The sequence below is a fragment of the Scyliorhinus canicula genome, chromosome 17, assembly GCF_902713615.1.
Source record: "Scyliorhinus canicula chromosome 17, sScyCan1.1, whole genome shotgun sequence".
In the NCBI taxonomy this organism is placed as follows: Eukaryota; Metazoa; Chordata; class Chondrichthyes; order Carcharhiniformes; family Scyliorhinidae; genus Scyliorhinus; species Scyliorhinus canicula.
The window spans coordinates 117,649,847-117,665,100 of NC_052162.1; the positions used below are offsets into that span (position 1 = coordinate 117,649,847).

Sequence of the window (15,254 nt, forward strand, 5' to 3'; positions counted from 1 at the left end):
CAATTTAATAAACCCCACCATATCATTGACCACGCTTGGGGGCCTCGCATCCTTCCACTGAAGAAGAATCCTCCGCCGGGCTACTAGGGATGTAAAGGCCAGAATGCTGGCCTCTTTCGCCTCCTGCACTCCCGGCTCCACTGCAACCCCAAATATTGGGAGTCCGCAGACTGGATTGACCCTGGATCCTACCACCCTCGATACCGTCCTTGCTACACCCTTCCAAAATTCCCCCAGCGCTGGGCATGCCCAGAACATGTGGACATGGTTTGCTGGGCTCCCTGAGCACCTAATACACCTGTCCTCGGTCCCAAAAAAATGGCTCATCCTTGTCCCGGTCATATGAGCCCTATGCAGTACCTTAAACTGTATGAGGCTAAGCCTCGCACACAAAGAGGAGGAGTTCACCCTTTCTAGGGCATCCGCCCACGTCCCCTCCTCAATCTCCTCATCCAGCTCCTCCTCCCATTTATCTTTCAGCTCCTCCACCGAGGCCTCGTCTACCTCCTGCATCACCTGGTACACTTCCGAGATCCTCCCCTCTCCAACCCATACCCCGAGAGCACCCTGTCCTGGACCCCACGCGGCAGCAGCAGGGGGAACCCCGCCACCTGCCGCCTGACAAACGCCCTTACTTACATGTACCTAAAGGTGTTCCCCGGGGGGAGCCTGAACTTCCCTTCCAGTTCACCCAGGCTCGCAAACTTCCCTTCTATGAACAGGTCCCCCAGCCTCCTGACACCTGCCCTGTGCCAACTCAGGAACCCACCATCAATTCTCCCCGGCACAAACCGGTGGTTCCCCCGTATCGGGGACCCCATCGAGGCCCCCACCTCCCCCCTGTGCTGCCTCCATTGCCCCCAAATCTTGAGGGTAGCTGCCACCACCGGGCTCGTGGTATACCTCGTCGGAGGGAGCGGCAGCGGCGCCGTTGCAAGCGCTTCCAGGCTCGTACCCACACAGGATGCCATCTCCAGCCTCTTCCATGCCGCCCCCTCCCCGTCCATTACCCACTTGCACCATCGCTCTGTTGGCAGCCCAATAATACCCACAGAGGTTGGGCAACGCCAGCCCCCCCCCCCCCCCCCCCATCCCTGCCCCGCTCCAAGAACACCCGTCTCCCCTTGGAGTCCCGTGTGCCCACACAAACCCCGTAATGCTCCTGTTAACCCGCCTGAAAAAGGCATTGGAATAAGGATGGGGAGGCACTGGAACAGGAACAGAAACCTCGGGAGCACCATAGATTTCCTTCTCTAAAGGACATTCGTGAACCAGATGGATCTTTACAACAATTAACAATTCCTTCATGGTCATCGATGACTTTTAATTCCAAATTTCAAATGAATTCAAATTTCACCATCTGCCGAACCTGGATTCCCACTGCATTACCCTGGGTCTCTGGAACTACTGTTTCCAAAATGTTTTGAGAGGGTGAAGTTCCTGTAGCTGATCAGCCTGAGCTGTTTCGCGTTGTCAGCTGACTAGCTGCAATTGTACTGTGTATAAATGTGTGTTCTTGTAACTACTCCTTGAGATGCTTCAGTTCACTGAAGCATTCCCCTGCATGTTTGTAATAAAGATTCAGCCAGCATTATCACATCGATGGATCAGCACCGAAGAGATCCAACTGGATGGAATTTTTCAGGCCAAGGCGAGGCTAGTGTCTCGGGGAATTGAAGAACCCTTAGGAGATAAAGAGGTCAGAGTGGACTCGCCCACAGTGGGGAAGGTCATTCTGAAATTTCTTTGGCCCTTTTCGGGATGTTTTCTCGGGAATGTGAGCCAAGAAACATAAAAGCTGTGTTTGTGCTGGGGGATCGTCTCAAGGGGGCAGTGTTTCTGCAACCTCCTAAAAATGTGCCAGATGTAAAAGGAAGACTTTGGAAGTTAAATAAGTTTGTCGATGTTTTGAACGATGTTTCAGAGTGTATGGTACTTCTCAGATCAGTTTTGTTGAAGTCGGGTTAACTCTACCTGAAGGCAGAAGCTGCCGTGCTTTATTGGTACCATGGCAGGAAACTCTCAGGCATCTTTATGATGCATGTTGATGGCTGCCTATGTGGTGGTACTAGTGAGTTCCAAAACAATGTTACTGACAGGATCATAGATCATAGAATTTACAGTGCAGAAGGAGGCCATTTGGCCCATCGAGTCTGCACCGGCTCCTGGAAAGAGCACCCCACCCAAAGTTAACACCTCCACCCTATCCCAGTAACCCCACCCAACACTAAGGGCAATTTTGGACACTAAGGGCAATTTATCATGTCCAATCCACCTAACTTGCACACCTTTGGACTGTGGGAGGAAACCGGAGCACCCGGAGGAAACCCACGCACACACGGGGAGGATGTGCAAACTCCGCACAGACAGTGACCCAAGCCGGAATCGAACCTGGGACCCTGGAGCTATGAAGCGATTGTGCTATCCGCAATGCTTCCGTGCTGCCCACTTTTTAAGAGGCAATCACATTGTGGGTCTGGAGTCACTTGTAGAGACTAGACATCAGAACAACATTTAAGATTTGGAGTCAGACTTCTGGGACCTTTAAGTAAATTGGATTGGAAATCAGACAGTGTGTCACAGTCAATGGGGCCGGGGCCTCACAGAAAGATGAAGATGTTTCCAAAGCTGGGACTGAGCAGCTGCAAAGTTGAATTGGCCAATTGGATTGGCTGGGCCCACAGGCAAGGCCGGACTCAAGTTTTGATGTCTTCGAGCTGAGTTCTGTAATGAAACGTCCAAAGGTCGAGGACATTTAACGGGTGAAGAAAACATTAAAAAATACAAGATGAAGAAATGTGTGCTGCAATTTCCACCTTTGGGTGAGCTGAAGAATATAAAATGGATTGTTTTTAGTGATGCCTCTCACTGGTAGGAGCCTGTCTCAGTGTCTATACACTGAGTGATGTTTAAACATCTCTTTCAGCAGAACAGACAAACATTTCTCATTCTAGATTCAAAGGTTGATGATGTTCAGCTTCGATGAATCGAGTGACTCTCACATCTTGACGTGATATTTGGTGAGAAATTTCTGTCTGTAAATCCTCCCCTTCTAATATCCTGTAAAAGGAGTTTACAAAAGCCATCACTGTTAGTGCAGGATACCCAAATGGAATGTGAAATTCGATCCTATTGTAAGATCTGGGTTTGGCTCCAATCTCAATTGTAATCCTCAAATCAATTACACGTCAGAATTTGTTGTGAAAGTTCCCTGAAAGGAACCTGCAGCTCCTGACTAGTTACAGACCATTCTGGGTACAAGAATGTTGTCACAGAATTTATTAAATTAATTATACAAAATCACAATAATTAACAAAGTCAGTGGAATCAGTCCGTTCACTCTGGATCGCCAACTCTCGACTTTCCGGGTCACTGTGGTGATGTCTCTTGTTCTGTTGACTGAAGTCTATCCTCTTACTTCATGTTGTGTTGTGTACCGAGCTCCAGAGAATTGTAGCTCATTAACCCTTTCCAGCAATTACCTCTACGCTTGATCGGGAGTAGCCTGTGGTTCTGATTGGCCCAAGAAGCCCATGATCAGTCCCTGATTGGTTAAATGGGGCACGATCAATGTCTGATTGGTCTCTGAAGGATATCGGTGACCTTGCTGATGTGTGATGTCACTTTCTCATTGTAATGTCACTTCCTCATGATTAATATTCGTCAGGCTCACCGTCCTAACTGATACCATAGAACCACTGAATCCTTACAGTGCAGAAAGAGGACATTCAGCCCATCAAGTCTCCACCGACCATCTAAAAGAACACCCTATCTAGGCCCACTCCCCACCCTATCCCCATAACCCCAGCTAACCTGCACATCTTTGGACTGTTGGAGGAAACTGGAGCACCCGGAAAAAACCCATGCAGACACAGGGACAATGTGCAAACTTATCACAGACAGTAACACAAGCCAGACTTGAACCTGGGTCCCTGGTGCTGTAAAGAGGCTGTGCTAACCATTATGCCATCAGAGCACTGACTGAGAAAACATTGCACCAGTCACAATGGGGAAAGACTATACCCATGTTTTGTGTGTTGTTATGGGCCAGGGTTTAGAGAACACCAAAGTATATCATAGAGTTCGCCTGACCTACACCTTTTATTAGATTCTGGTTATGAGGAGCACAAGGGCCCACTTTCCAGGTGTTATACAATGAAGATCTTTAAACAAAACAATGTTTATTCTATGAATTCAGTTTACATTTTATAAACACACAGTAAACATCTTATCAACTACCAAAACAAATACTGCCCCAAAGATAGAATACTCTATAGGCAACCCTTAATAACTTTCCTAACAACATCCATAAGCCAAACACCCTTTTTTCTGACAAAACTGTAGGTTTGAATTCCTTACAGAAAACAGGTATTACTTTGAAGTTATCAAGTGGTCTGGAGACATTCTTTAGCATGCTGAGAGACCAAAACTACACCTTCTTTGTTTGAATGCAGCTCCCAACTGAAAACAAAACCAAAAAACTCAGAGCCACAAAACAGCTTCCTGCTCAAGACGAAAGTAAAAGACAGAATCACAGCCCAGCTCCACGCACACAGTGACATCACTGCAGCCATTTGATAAAATTCACTTTTCTTAAAGGTACCCTCACATGACAGTGTGGACATGACTTCAGTGAATTGCTCACCTTGAGAGATACAAAGAGACACAACATGAAGAAACCATGGAAATGTTGGGACTGTGGGAAGGGATTCAGATTCCGTGTGTTGGAAATTCATCAATGCGTTCACACTGAGGAGAGGTCGTTCACCCGCTCTCAATTTGGAAAGGGATTCACTGAAGATTTATCTGGGTGTTTCTCACAGAAGGAACTGTTAAGGTATGAGGGGCAAGGTGTCTGTCGTAGATTGGGAATTTGCAATAAAGGTATGATGATGGACAGGCAATCGCTACCATTTAAGGAATCATTACATATTATCATCAAATATAGATTCATTTAAGGGACGTAAATCCAACAGGAAAGGTGATGCAACCGTGACTACAAGAAAAATTAAAGATTTCATTAGATCAAAGGAAGAAGTTCATAAAGTGGCCAAAATAGTAGTAATGCCTAATGTGAACATGTTGGTGCGTCAGCAGGATGGATGACAGAGTGAATCTCTTCCCACACACACCAAGCATATAAATCGCCTCTCCACCAGTGTGAACTTGCTGATGTATCCGCAGGGTAGATGTTTCACTGAATCCCTTCCCACACTGAGAGCAGCACCGATGAGATTCCAGCTCTGATGGAGATCTGCATCCCTTCCCATAGTCCCCACATTTCCACCATTTCCCCATGTATTTGGTCTCCTTCTGTCTCTCCAGGTTGGACAATCAGTTGAAGGCTCATCCACACACAGAACAACCGCTGTGAATGGTGCAATGTTTTTTCAGGCTGTGTAACTGGTTAAAGCTCTTTCCACAGTTAGTGCTCTGGAACACTCTCACTCGGGTGTGTGTCTCGGTGATTTTCCAGTCACTTTGATGTTTAAAATCTTTTGAAGCCAACAGATCGGGCAAACACTTCTCCTTCTAGATTCAAAGAATTGAGTGTCAGACAGAGAAGTGACATTTGGGATTTCTGTCTGTAATTCCTCACCGTCTAATATCCTGGAACAATTTACAAAAGTCATCCAGTCAGTGCATGATAGAAATTCAGAACAGACAATTCTAGTTTCTCTGAAACATTAATTCCTCTCTCATTCCCCAAAATCTGTAAATCTCCTTCCCACACACTCTCCCTCCATTCTCACTCTGCTGTATCTAATATTCACCCTCCCAATTCTCCTGAAGGTGCTGATTCAGGCTGATTGACAGATTCATGCTCACTGCTTCCTGTCCTGGACACAGAGATCATAACAAATAGGAACTGCAGCCAGCCATTTGGTCCATCGAACCTGCTCAACCATTCAATGAGATAATTGGCCGATCTCCCTCAGAACTACTTTCCTACACTATCCCCCATATCCCTACCTACCTCCACAACCAATCAATCTGTGCCTTGATAACTGAGGCTTCACAGTCCTCTGGGGTAGAGAATTCCAAAGCTTAATCACATCATTGAATGAAGAAAAGCAAATTCCTACAGATCCTGGAATCTGAAACGAAAGAGAAAATGCTGGAAAATCTCAGAAAGTCTAGCAGCATCTGTAGGGAGAGAAAAGAGCTAATGTTTCGAGTCCGATGACAATTGAGTGAAGAAATCCCTCTTCTTAGCTTTCTCTCCATTTTCCTACCTGTTCCCCATAACCCTTTGCTCACATGTCAATCAGAAATCTGTCCAACTCTTCCTTGAATATATTCAGTGACCCCCAGACTCCACTGGTCCCTTTGGAAGATAAATCCAGAGACGAACAACCCTCTCAGGGAAGAGATGACTGGAAATATATAACGTAGCTACAGCACAATATTACACAACTGGAAATAATAATGACTGAACTTTATTACAGAACCATAAATAATATATCTAATCTGTACCATCTAACACTTTTAAAAATTAAGTTACGGGATTTTGGTGTCGTTGGTTAGGCAAGCACATATTGCCCATTCCTAGTTGCCCTTCAGAAAGTAGTGGTGAGTTGCCTTCCTAAACCACTGCAGTCCTTGAGTGTAGGTACACCCACTGTGTTGTTAGGGAGGGAGTTCCGGGCTGTTGCCCCAGCAACATTAAAGGATGGCGATATACTTCCAAGTCAGATCTCGACATATCTCTGTCCGATAATAATTGACTGTCCCCTTAAATGTCAGCCATCTCCTGGAGAAACGAGCCGTTTAATTGTGGACATTGGGAAAGAGACTATTCTTTTAGCCAGATACATAAATGTGTCAAGCTGAGGGAGCAAAGGATGTCTATGCCTTTTAAGAGAGAGAGACCTGGGCCAAGCTTTCCAGAGTCTGCACCCTCCCTGGATTCACTTCCTTTCCCTTCAGTTGCTGCAAGTCACCAATTGAAGGTGAGAATGAGAAAAAAACTGGAAAGGGGAGAAAAGAAAGTTGGAGACAGGAGGAAGTTTCAATCATTGTGAAGCTCCATCTTCATTCACTCAAAGTCCTCGCCATGATTGACTGGAGGACCAGCGTCTTCCGGTCCTCCCATTGGGCAAGACCTCAGCAGGACGGTCAAGGGGTGGTCCTCCTCGCACATGCGCAGCTTCCCCTCTCCTTTGGACATGTGCAGTCTCGAGCCGGGGAGAAAGGGAAATCACCGAGCGGCTTCTCGCTCTGGCCAGAGCGTCAGCCGGTTGCTTGGAAACCTTATCTCGAGCAGGTGTCGAGGGGCAGCGCCCTGTGTCCGTGCGCCGGGCCTGCGCAGGTGACCCCGAAGAAGTCACCGCGAAACATAGTGGTTCTTATTGGCTGATTCCGGCAGGGCTCTACTGTGACGTCACAGGTCGGAAGTAGGACAATGAGTAACAGTTTAAAAGCTCCTCCTCTGGGCAACATTTGGGAGGAATCAATGTTTCCCTTTTCCATTTCTTTTCTCATTCTGGGAGGATATTGGTGACTTGCAGCAACTGAAGGGAAAATAAGTGAATCCAGTCTGTATATTTTTAGTCCAGTAATATAGACAAATGTCTGGCAGCCTGCAAGAAGATTTTCAGCTCTGTGTCCATGAAAGGAAGCAGTGAGCATGGATCTGTCAATCAGCACCTTCAGGAGAATTGGGACGATTAATATTAGAGACAGCAGAGTGAGAATGGAGAGAGAGTGTGTGGGATGGAGACTTACAGCTTTGGGGAATGAGAGAGGAAAATTGTTCCATAGAAACTAAAATTTTTCTCAGTTTCTTTTCTGTACTGACAGTGATGACTTTTGTAAATCCATTTTACAGGATACTGGTAAGGGAGAATTTCAGACTGAAATCTCAAACCAGACGTCACATCAAGATCTGACAGTCACGCAATTTTTGCATGGTGAATATTACCCACCTTTGAAAGAAATCGCAAACGTCACGTCTGGGATCTGTCAGAGTCACTCGATTCCTTGGGACCTGAATCATCGGCCTTTGAATCTGGAAGGAGAAATGTTTGTCCGACCTGTCAGCTTCAAAGATTTTAAACATCAGTGTGACTGGAAAAGCACCGAGACACACACACACACACACCTGAGTGAGAGTGTTGCAGAGCACAAACTGTGAAAAGAACTTTAACCAGTTAAACAGTCTGAAAAACATTGCACCATTCACAATGGGAAGTGACTGTACCAGTCTTGTGTGTGTGGAGAAGGCTTAAACTGATCATCAAATTTGGAGAGTCATGGTCATCTGCACAATGGAGAAACCTTGGAAATGTGGGGACTGTGGGAAGGAATTCAATTTCCCATCAAAGCTGGAAATCCATCAACGCAGTCACACTGGGGAGAGGCCATTCAACTGCTCTCAATGTGGGAAGGGATTTCGTCAGTTATCCCACCTGCTGACACACCAGCGTGTTCACATTGGGGAGAAGCCGTTCACTTGCTCTGAGTGTGGAAAGGGATTCAGTGACGTATCCACCCTGCAGAGACACCAGCGAGTCCACACTGGGGAGAGACCGTTCATCTGCTCTGAGTGTGGGAAGAGATTCATTCAGTCATCCCACCTACTGGAACACCAACGGGTTCACACTGGGGAAAGGCCGTTCACTTGCTCTGTGTGTGGAAAGGGATTCAGTAATTCATCTCACATGCTGACACATCAGCGAATTCACACTGGGGAGAGATCATTCACTTGCACTGTTTGTGGGAAAGCATTCTCTCGGTTATTCCACTTGCTGACACACCAGCGAGTTCACAGTGGGGAAAAGCCTTTCACCTGCTCTCAGTGTGGGAGGGGATTCAGTGATTCATCCAATCTGCTGACACACCGACGAGTTCACACTGAGGAGAGACCATTCATCTGCTCCATGTGTGGAAAGCGTTTCAATCATTCAAGAACTAAGGTTGGACACCAGCGAGTTCACAACGGTGAGAGACCGTTCCCCTGCTCCATGTGTGGGAAGAGATTCACTCTGTTATGTTACCTGCAGAGACACCAGCACATTCACGAGTGATGATAGGGGGGGGATTCTGTTGTTATTGCTGCTGTTAATCACATCTGGTACTGAACTATGTTCATTCTGACACTTGGTGCAGTGGGAGGGTCGCAGGGTTTCTTTCTGCTGGACTGGCCGGTCTCACGACTTTGCTTCCAGTGGGCTGATGCTCCTTGAGCCTTGGAGAGCACATTTCCACTGAAATGATCCACAGAAGCTGATGAAGGACATTAATTTTATCCTGGACAGTAAATAGTGTTTTCCCCCCACTACAGGTAGATCTAAAATAATAGATTTGTCTCTGTTCCATTAAGTCTACAGCACAGGGCCAGGCCAGACGGCTCAATTGGTCTCTGTCAGTATTAATGCTCCACATGAGCCAAAACCCACACCTTTTCATCTCCCCCATCAGCATCTCCTTCTATTCCTTTCTCCCTCATGTGATTCTGGCTTCCCCTTCAATGTATTAGAACATAGAACAGTACAGCACAGAACAGGCCCTTCGGCCCTCGATGTTGTGCCGAACAATGATCATCCTACTTAAACCCACGTAACCCGTATACCCATAACCCAACAATCCCCCATTAACCTTACACTACGGGCAATTTAGCATGGCCAATCCACCTAACCCGCACATCTTTGGACTGTGGGAGGAAACCGGAGCACCCGGAGGAAACCCACGCACACACGGGGAGGACGTGCAGACTCCACACAGACAGTGACCCAGCCGGGAATCGAACCTGGGACCCTGGAGCTGTGAAGCATTGATGCTAACCACCATGCTACCGTGAGGCCCCATTCATGCTGTTCATGCTGTTCACCTCAACCACTCGCTGTGGGAATGAGTTCTACATTCTCACCACTCACTGGGTAAAGAGGTTTCTCATCAAATCCTTATTGGATTATGGAACCCCTGAAAAGGGATCGAAAATAAATGCAGCATTTGAAACAAAAGGGTGAATTGTCAGCACTGATAAAGGTAAATGTCCTGATAGACATTACAGCAACTTGTTCAAAAGGTGACAAAGGCTGACATCTAAATGTTGAAAAGCTGTTGACAAATCGGAATGGCAGGAAGCTGGGAAAAGGTGACAGGATTGTAATAATAATCTTTATTAGTTTTGCAAGTAGGCTCAAATTAACACTGCAATGAAGTTACTGTGAAAATCCCCTTGTCGCCTGTTCAGGAACACTGAGGGAGAATTCAGAATGTCCAAGTCACCTAATAAGTACATCTTTCAGGATTTGTGGGAGGAAACCAGAACACCCGGAGGAAACCCACGCAGACACGGGGAGAACGTGCAGACTCCGCACAGACAGTGACCCAAGCCAGGAATCGAACAACAGTGCTAACCGCTGCTACCGTGCCACCCATATCGCTGCTATTAATACTAATCGCTTATTGTCATGAGTAGGCTTCAATGAAGTTACTGTGAAAAGTCCCGAGTCGCCACATTCTGGCACCTGTTCGGGGAGGCTGGTACGGGAATTGAACCCGCGCTGCTGGCCTTGTTCTGCATTACAAGCCAGCTGTTTAGCCCACTGTCCTAAACCAGCCCCTATTAAGGGTGGCGTTAGTTCAGTACTGAGAGATCACCTCAGCTTGAAAGATCAGGATGTGGATTCAGTTTGGGTCATGATAAGAAATATTAAACATGTGAGGTCTCTTGTGGGAATACTTAATGGCCTTTCTAAGAGTGGGTACACTAGGTAGAGTGTATAGGAAGTAATACATGAGGCCTGATGATTGTGGTACATTTCTTTCAAGGATGGTGTTAATCTACATAGAATCATAGAATTTACAGTGCAGAAGAAGCCCATTTGGCCCATAGAGTCTGCACCAGCCCTTAGAAAGAGCATCCTACCTATGCCCACACCTCCACCCTAACCCCGTAACAGAACCTGACCTTTTTTGGACACTATGGGCAATTTAGCATGGCCAATTGACCTACCCTGCACGTCTTTGGACATACATGGGAGAATCTGATTCGCAAAACCTATCTGGAAAATGAGTTCACAGAGTCTTTCTGGAAAAGGTAGTGACATAGTGGTATTGTCGCTGGACTCTTATTCGAGAGACCAGAGTCATGCTCTGGAGACCCGGGTCTGAATACCACCGTGGCGGATGGTAACATTTGAATTCAATAAAAAAAGCTGGAATTAAACGTCTAAAGATAACTATGGCGCCATTGTTGATTGTTGTAAAAACCTATCTGGTTCACTAATGTCCGTTAGGGAAGGAAATCTGTCATCCTTACCTGGTCTGGCCTACATGTGAGTCCGGATCCACGGCAATGTGGTTGACTCTTTTAAATTTAAAGTGCCCAATTCTTTTTTTCCAATTAAGGGGCAATTTAGCACGGCCAATCCACCTACTCTGAACATCTTTGTGTTGTGGGGATGTGACCCACGCAGACACAGGGAGAATATGCAAATTGCACATGGACAGTGACCCAGGCCATGATCAAAACCCGGGTCCTCAGCGCCGTGAGGCAGCAGAGCTAACCACTGTGTCGCTGTGGCGCCCATGTGATTGACTCTTAAATGCCCTCAGGATTGGGAAACAGATGCTGGCTCACCAGTGATGCCCACATCCCATGAACGATTAAAAAAACATTTCTTTGAGCGTACGTTCTTGAGCCAACCAGGGCACTGGTCATCCTAGACCTGGTAATGTGAAACAAGACAGGAATAATCAATATCCTAATGGTGATGGAGCCTTTACGTAACAATGATCATAATGATCATGAATTGCACATTCAGTTTGAAAGTGAGAAGCATCGGTCTAAGGCCAGTGTTTCAAACGTAAATCAAAGTATCTCGAAGGTTCTGAAGGGAGAGCTGGCTCAGGTGAACTGGGAAACTGGGTTAAAAGTTAGAACATCAGTGTTGCAGTGGCTGACTCTCAATAACTCTCAGCAAAGATTTATCCCAGTGAGGAAACGCTTTTTGAGAAGAATGCATCATCCATGGTTAAATAAGGAAGTCAAGAATTGGATTAAATTGGAAGGAACACCATCCAAATCTGCAAAGGTTCATGTTCACTTAAAGGCTGGAAAACGCTTACCCAGAGATCAGAGGCTGAATGCCCTTGACTGCTGAAGTGTTCCCGGACTGGAAGTGAACATTCCTGTCTGGTAAACGTTCTCCAAGGCGGCCTTCAGGACGCGTGACAACGCAGAATCCCCGAACAAAAACTTGTAGCCGAGTTCCGCACACGTGAATACGGCCTCAACCGGGACCTTGGATTCATTTTTAAAAAAACATTTTATTAGAGTATTTGTAGTTTTTATAATCCTGACGATAACAGCGACATAAACACGATACATGAAACATTTCCATCCCCATGCTGATCTTCGCACCCTCAACAATGAAACAATAGCCAACAATAGTCTGACCAGACTTACTAGCTACCGCATGGTGTTTGCACTGGCTAACGCTCACAAGCTTTGACTGTCTCAGAGGCTGGGTCCAGAGAGCGTGGGAAACCTAGTGCCCTCTGGCTTTATAGTGGTAGTGTCCTGTCTGGTGATTGGCTGCTCTGTTCTGTGTGTTTACTGGTCATCCTGTGTGTCAATCACTGCCTGTCTGCACTCCATTATATACATAGATGTATATTATGACAGCTACCAGGAAGGCAAAGGCCAAAACGTCAGCCTCTCTTGCCCTCTGGACTCCCGGCTCTTCCGACACTCCAAAGATCGCCACCTCTGGAATCGGCGCCTGGGACCTTGGATTCATGTTGCATTACATTCACCCCCAACCATCTGGCCTGGGCTTGCAAAATCCTACCAACTGTCCTGGTTTGAGATCTGTGTGAATCTCTGATTATTCCTCGCTCCAGTTGCTTCGTTTGGACCTGGAAAGACTTAATTACCTGCAAACACTCACATTCAAAGTATCGTCTTGCATCATTGACTTTGTCCAAATATGGGTTTCTGGAACCCACCACTTCATTCACCTGAGGAAGGAGCTGCGCTCTGAAAGCTAGTGATTCAAAACAAACCTGTTGGACTTTAGCCTAGTGTCATAAGATTTCATGCTGTGCCTGCCACTCCATTGGTTCTCCAATCCCTACTCGTCTCTCCCATGCCTCCCCTTTCCTGCCCCCCCCCCGGCCCCCGCCCCCTGCTAAAAACTTAATTTTTCTCAAAGAAGTCAATGAACGGCTGCCACCTCCGAGCAAACCCCTGCAACATACCACACAAGGCAAATTACATTTTTTCGAGTCTGAGAAACCCTGCCATGTTGCTAACCCACACCCCCGGCTTCGGGGGCTCCGAGTCCCTCCAACCGAGTAAGATCCGTCTCCGGGCCACCAGGGAGCTAAAGGCCAGGCCGTCGGCTTCTCTCATCTCCTGGGCTCCCGGGTCTTTCGTCATAACGAAGATCACCACCTCTGGATTCGGAACCACTGTGGGGCAGCACGGCAGCACAGTGGGTAGCATTGTTACTTCACAGCGCCAGGGTCCCAAGTTCGATTCCGGCTTGGGTCACTGTCTGTGTGGAGTCAGCACGTTCTCCCTGTGTCTGCGTGGGTTTCCTCCGGGTGCTCCGGTTTCCACCCACAAGTTCCGAAAATCGTACTGTTAGGTGAATTGGACATTCTGAATTCACCCTAAGTGTACCCGAACAGACGCCGGAATGTGGCGACTAGGGGCTTTTCACAGTAACTTCATTGCAGTGTTAATGAAAGCCTACTTGTGACAATAAAGATTATTATTATAACCGTGCCGCCCATAAAGGAAAGAATGGCCCGTATGGGGATCAAACCCACGACCTTGGCGTTATTAACACCATGCTCTAATCAACTGAGCTAATCGGCCAGCTGCTGAGTATGTTAATAGCTGGGATCAGTTGGGAGTGTTTAATTTCTGTTTTAAAGATTATTGGAAAAATAAATCCTAGACAATAAAGGAATTGGAATAACTCACCTTTGTTGTAATTAACTGGAATATATCAATTTGGTTTCCGCCTACATTCTAGCGAAAGTCAGGAAAGTAGATGAGATGAATGAGTTGATCACTTTCTCTTGCCAATATTTCTATCCTTTGATGATTAACTTTTTTTTTCAAGCAAATCACAATTGAAAGCCCCAGACCTGACTGGAAATATCAACACCGTAACAGGGAAATAAGCAAAGATCTCGGGACCAACACACCCTTGGATCTTGTGATGAGATGATCTGAGAGTCACGGATGTGTAGCATGCTGTATGGACACTGGAGGGAGTGTGCGGATGGGGATTATTACATGTTCTGCAATTTATACGTGGAAGTTCACGGTGAAATGGACTGAAGACCGGGTCCCAAACACACACAGCTACTGGAGACACAGCAGGAGATGAAATGGTTAATCTGGCCAGGGGATTGAGACACCATTGTGACATCATCAAGACATTGACACACACTCCAGAGAGAAACTGACTTTAAAACAATCCGGATAGAATTAAACACACTGGACATGGGCAAAATGGGAGTGAAATTAAAGTGATAATGGGACAATGAAGGGCTTGGGAGAAATAATACTGAGTAAGAACTGTCCACAAGTTGGATAGAGGTAAAGAGAGAATCTTTTACATCCATGTTTGATATGTTGCTTGAAGCATCTGTCCTAATGTACCAGGAACTTGGAACTCACGACGCTAATTCAGGAGAAGAGAATATCAAGTACATGTTGTCCCAGGTGGAGCCAGAACAGAACGGAAAAATAACTGAGTGAGGGGTTGGAGAGAGAGTTCTCTCCCTCCAGGTTGGACAATAAGATTCCTGGGGGGCTCCCTACTTTGGGTTTTGTTGCTAATGAGTGAACATTAAATTAAATTCTATGACTGGCTGTGGATTTATTTTGAATTTGATTGTTACATTTCTCCTGTTTTTATTCCTGTTGTGATTACGCTCTGGGTAAGGATGGCTGACAGGTGACAGGATGGGATATTGTGGTTTGGGTCTTCACTGACCAAATGTTTTATTGATCTGAAAGGTGTAAAAGGGACCAAACTCCCTCAGAAATCAAGCAGAGCTGAGAACAGACGACTTGCTGAGTGGGAACAGGGAGATAAACAGCTCCCAGAGAAAACAAGAGTGCCTGGAATCCTAGACAACACCTGGGTGTCAAGGCCACCATGTTTTCACTGCTTGGCATGGGAATGCTGACTCCCTGTACCGGGGACGGAGCATGGGGAAGACAATTGTTTGAGAGTTTGACGTGGCTTGGGCGTGTACAGATGGTTCAATAACAGGCT

At 46.5% G+C, this 15,254-nt stretch overlaps 1 protein-coding gene and 1 non-coding gene across 4 annotated transcripts; one reads left to right on the forward strand and one right to left on the reverse strand.

Moving 5' to 3' along the window:
• The first annotated feature begins 7,176 nt into the window (after positions 1–7,176).
• LOC119951369 (zinc finger protein 239-like) lies at positions 7,177–14,840 on the forward strand. 3 transcript variants are annotated; one of them, XR_005457598.1, is made up of 2 exons: positions 7,177–9,286; positions 14,088–14,840. XR_005457598.1 is itself a non-coding variant. In XM_038774514.1 (2 exons), the coding sequence occupies exons 1-2, from the start codon at positions 8,256–8,258 to the stop codon at positions 14,099–14,101; spliced, it is 702 nt and encodes a 233-aa protein (XP_038630442.1). In that variant the 5' UTR covers positions 7,177–8,255; the 3' UTR covers positions 14,102–14,840. The 3 variants fall into 3 exon arrangements, 2 of the variants coding, with proteins under 2 accessions (XP_038630442.1, XP_038630441.1); XM_038774514.1 differs by having other exon boundaries at positions 7,177–8,943; XM_038774513.1 differs by lacking the exon at positions 14,088–14,840 and having other exon boundaries at positions 7,177–7,390; positions 7,832–9,475.
• trnai-aau lies at positions 13,764–13,837 on the reverse strand. Its single transcript has one exon. It is a non-coding gene; the product is annotated as a tRNA-Ile (tRNA).
• Positions 14,841–15,254: the final 414 nt, after the last annotated feature.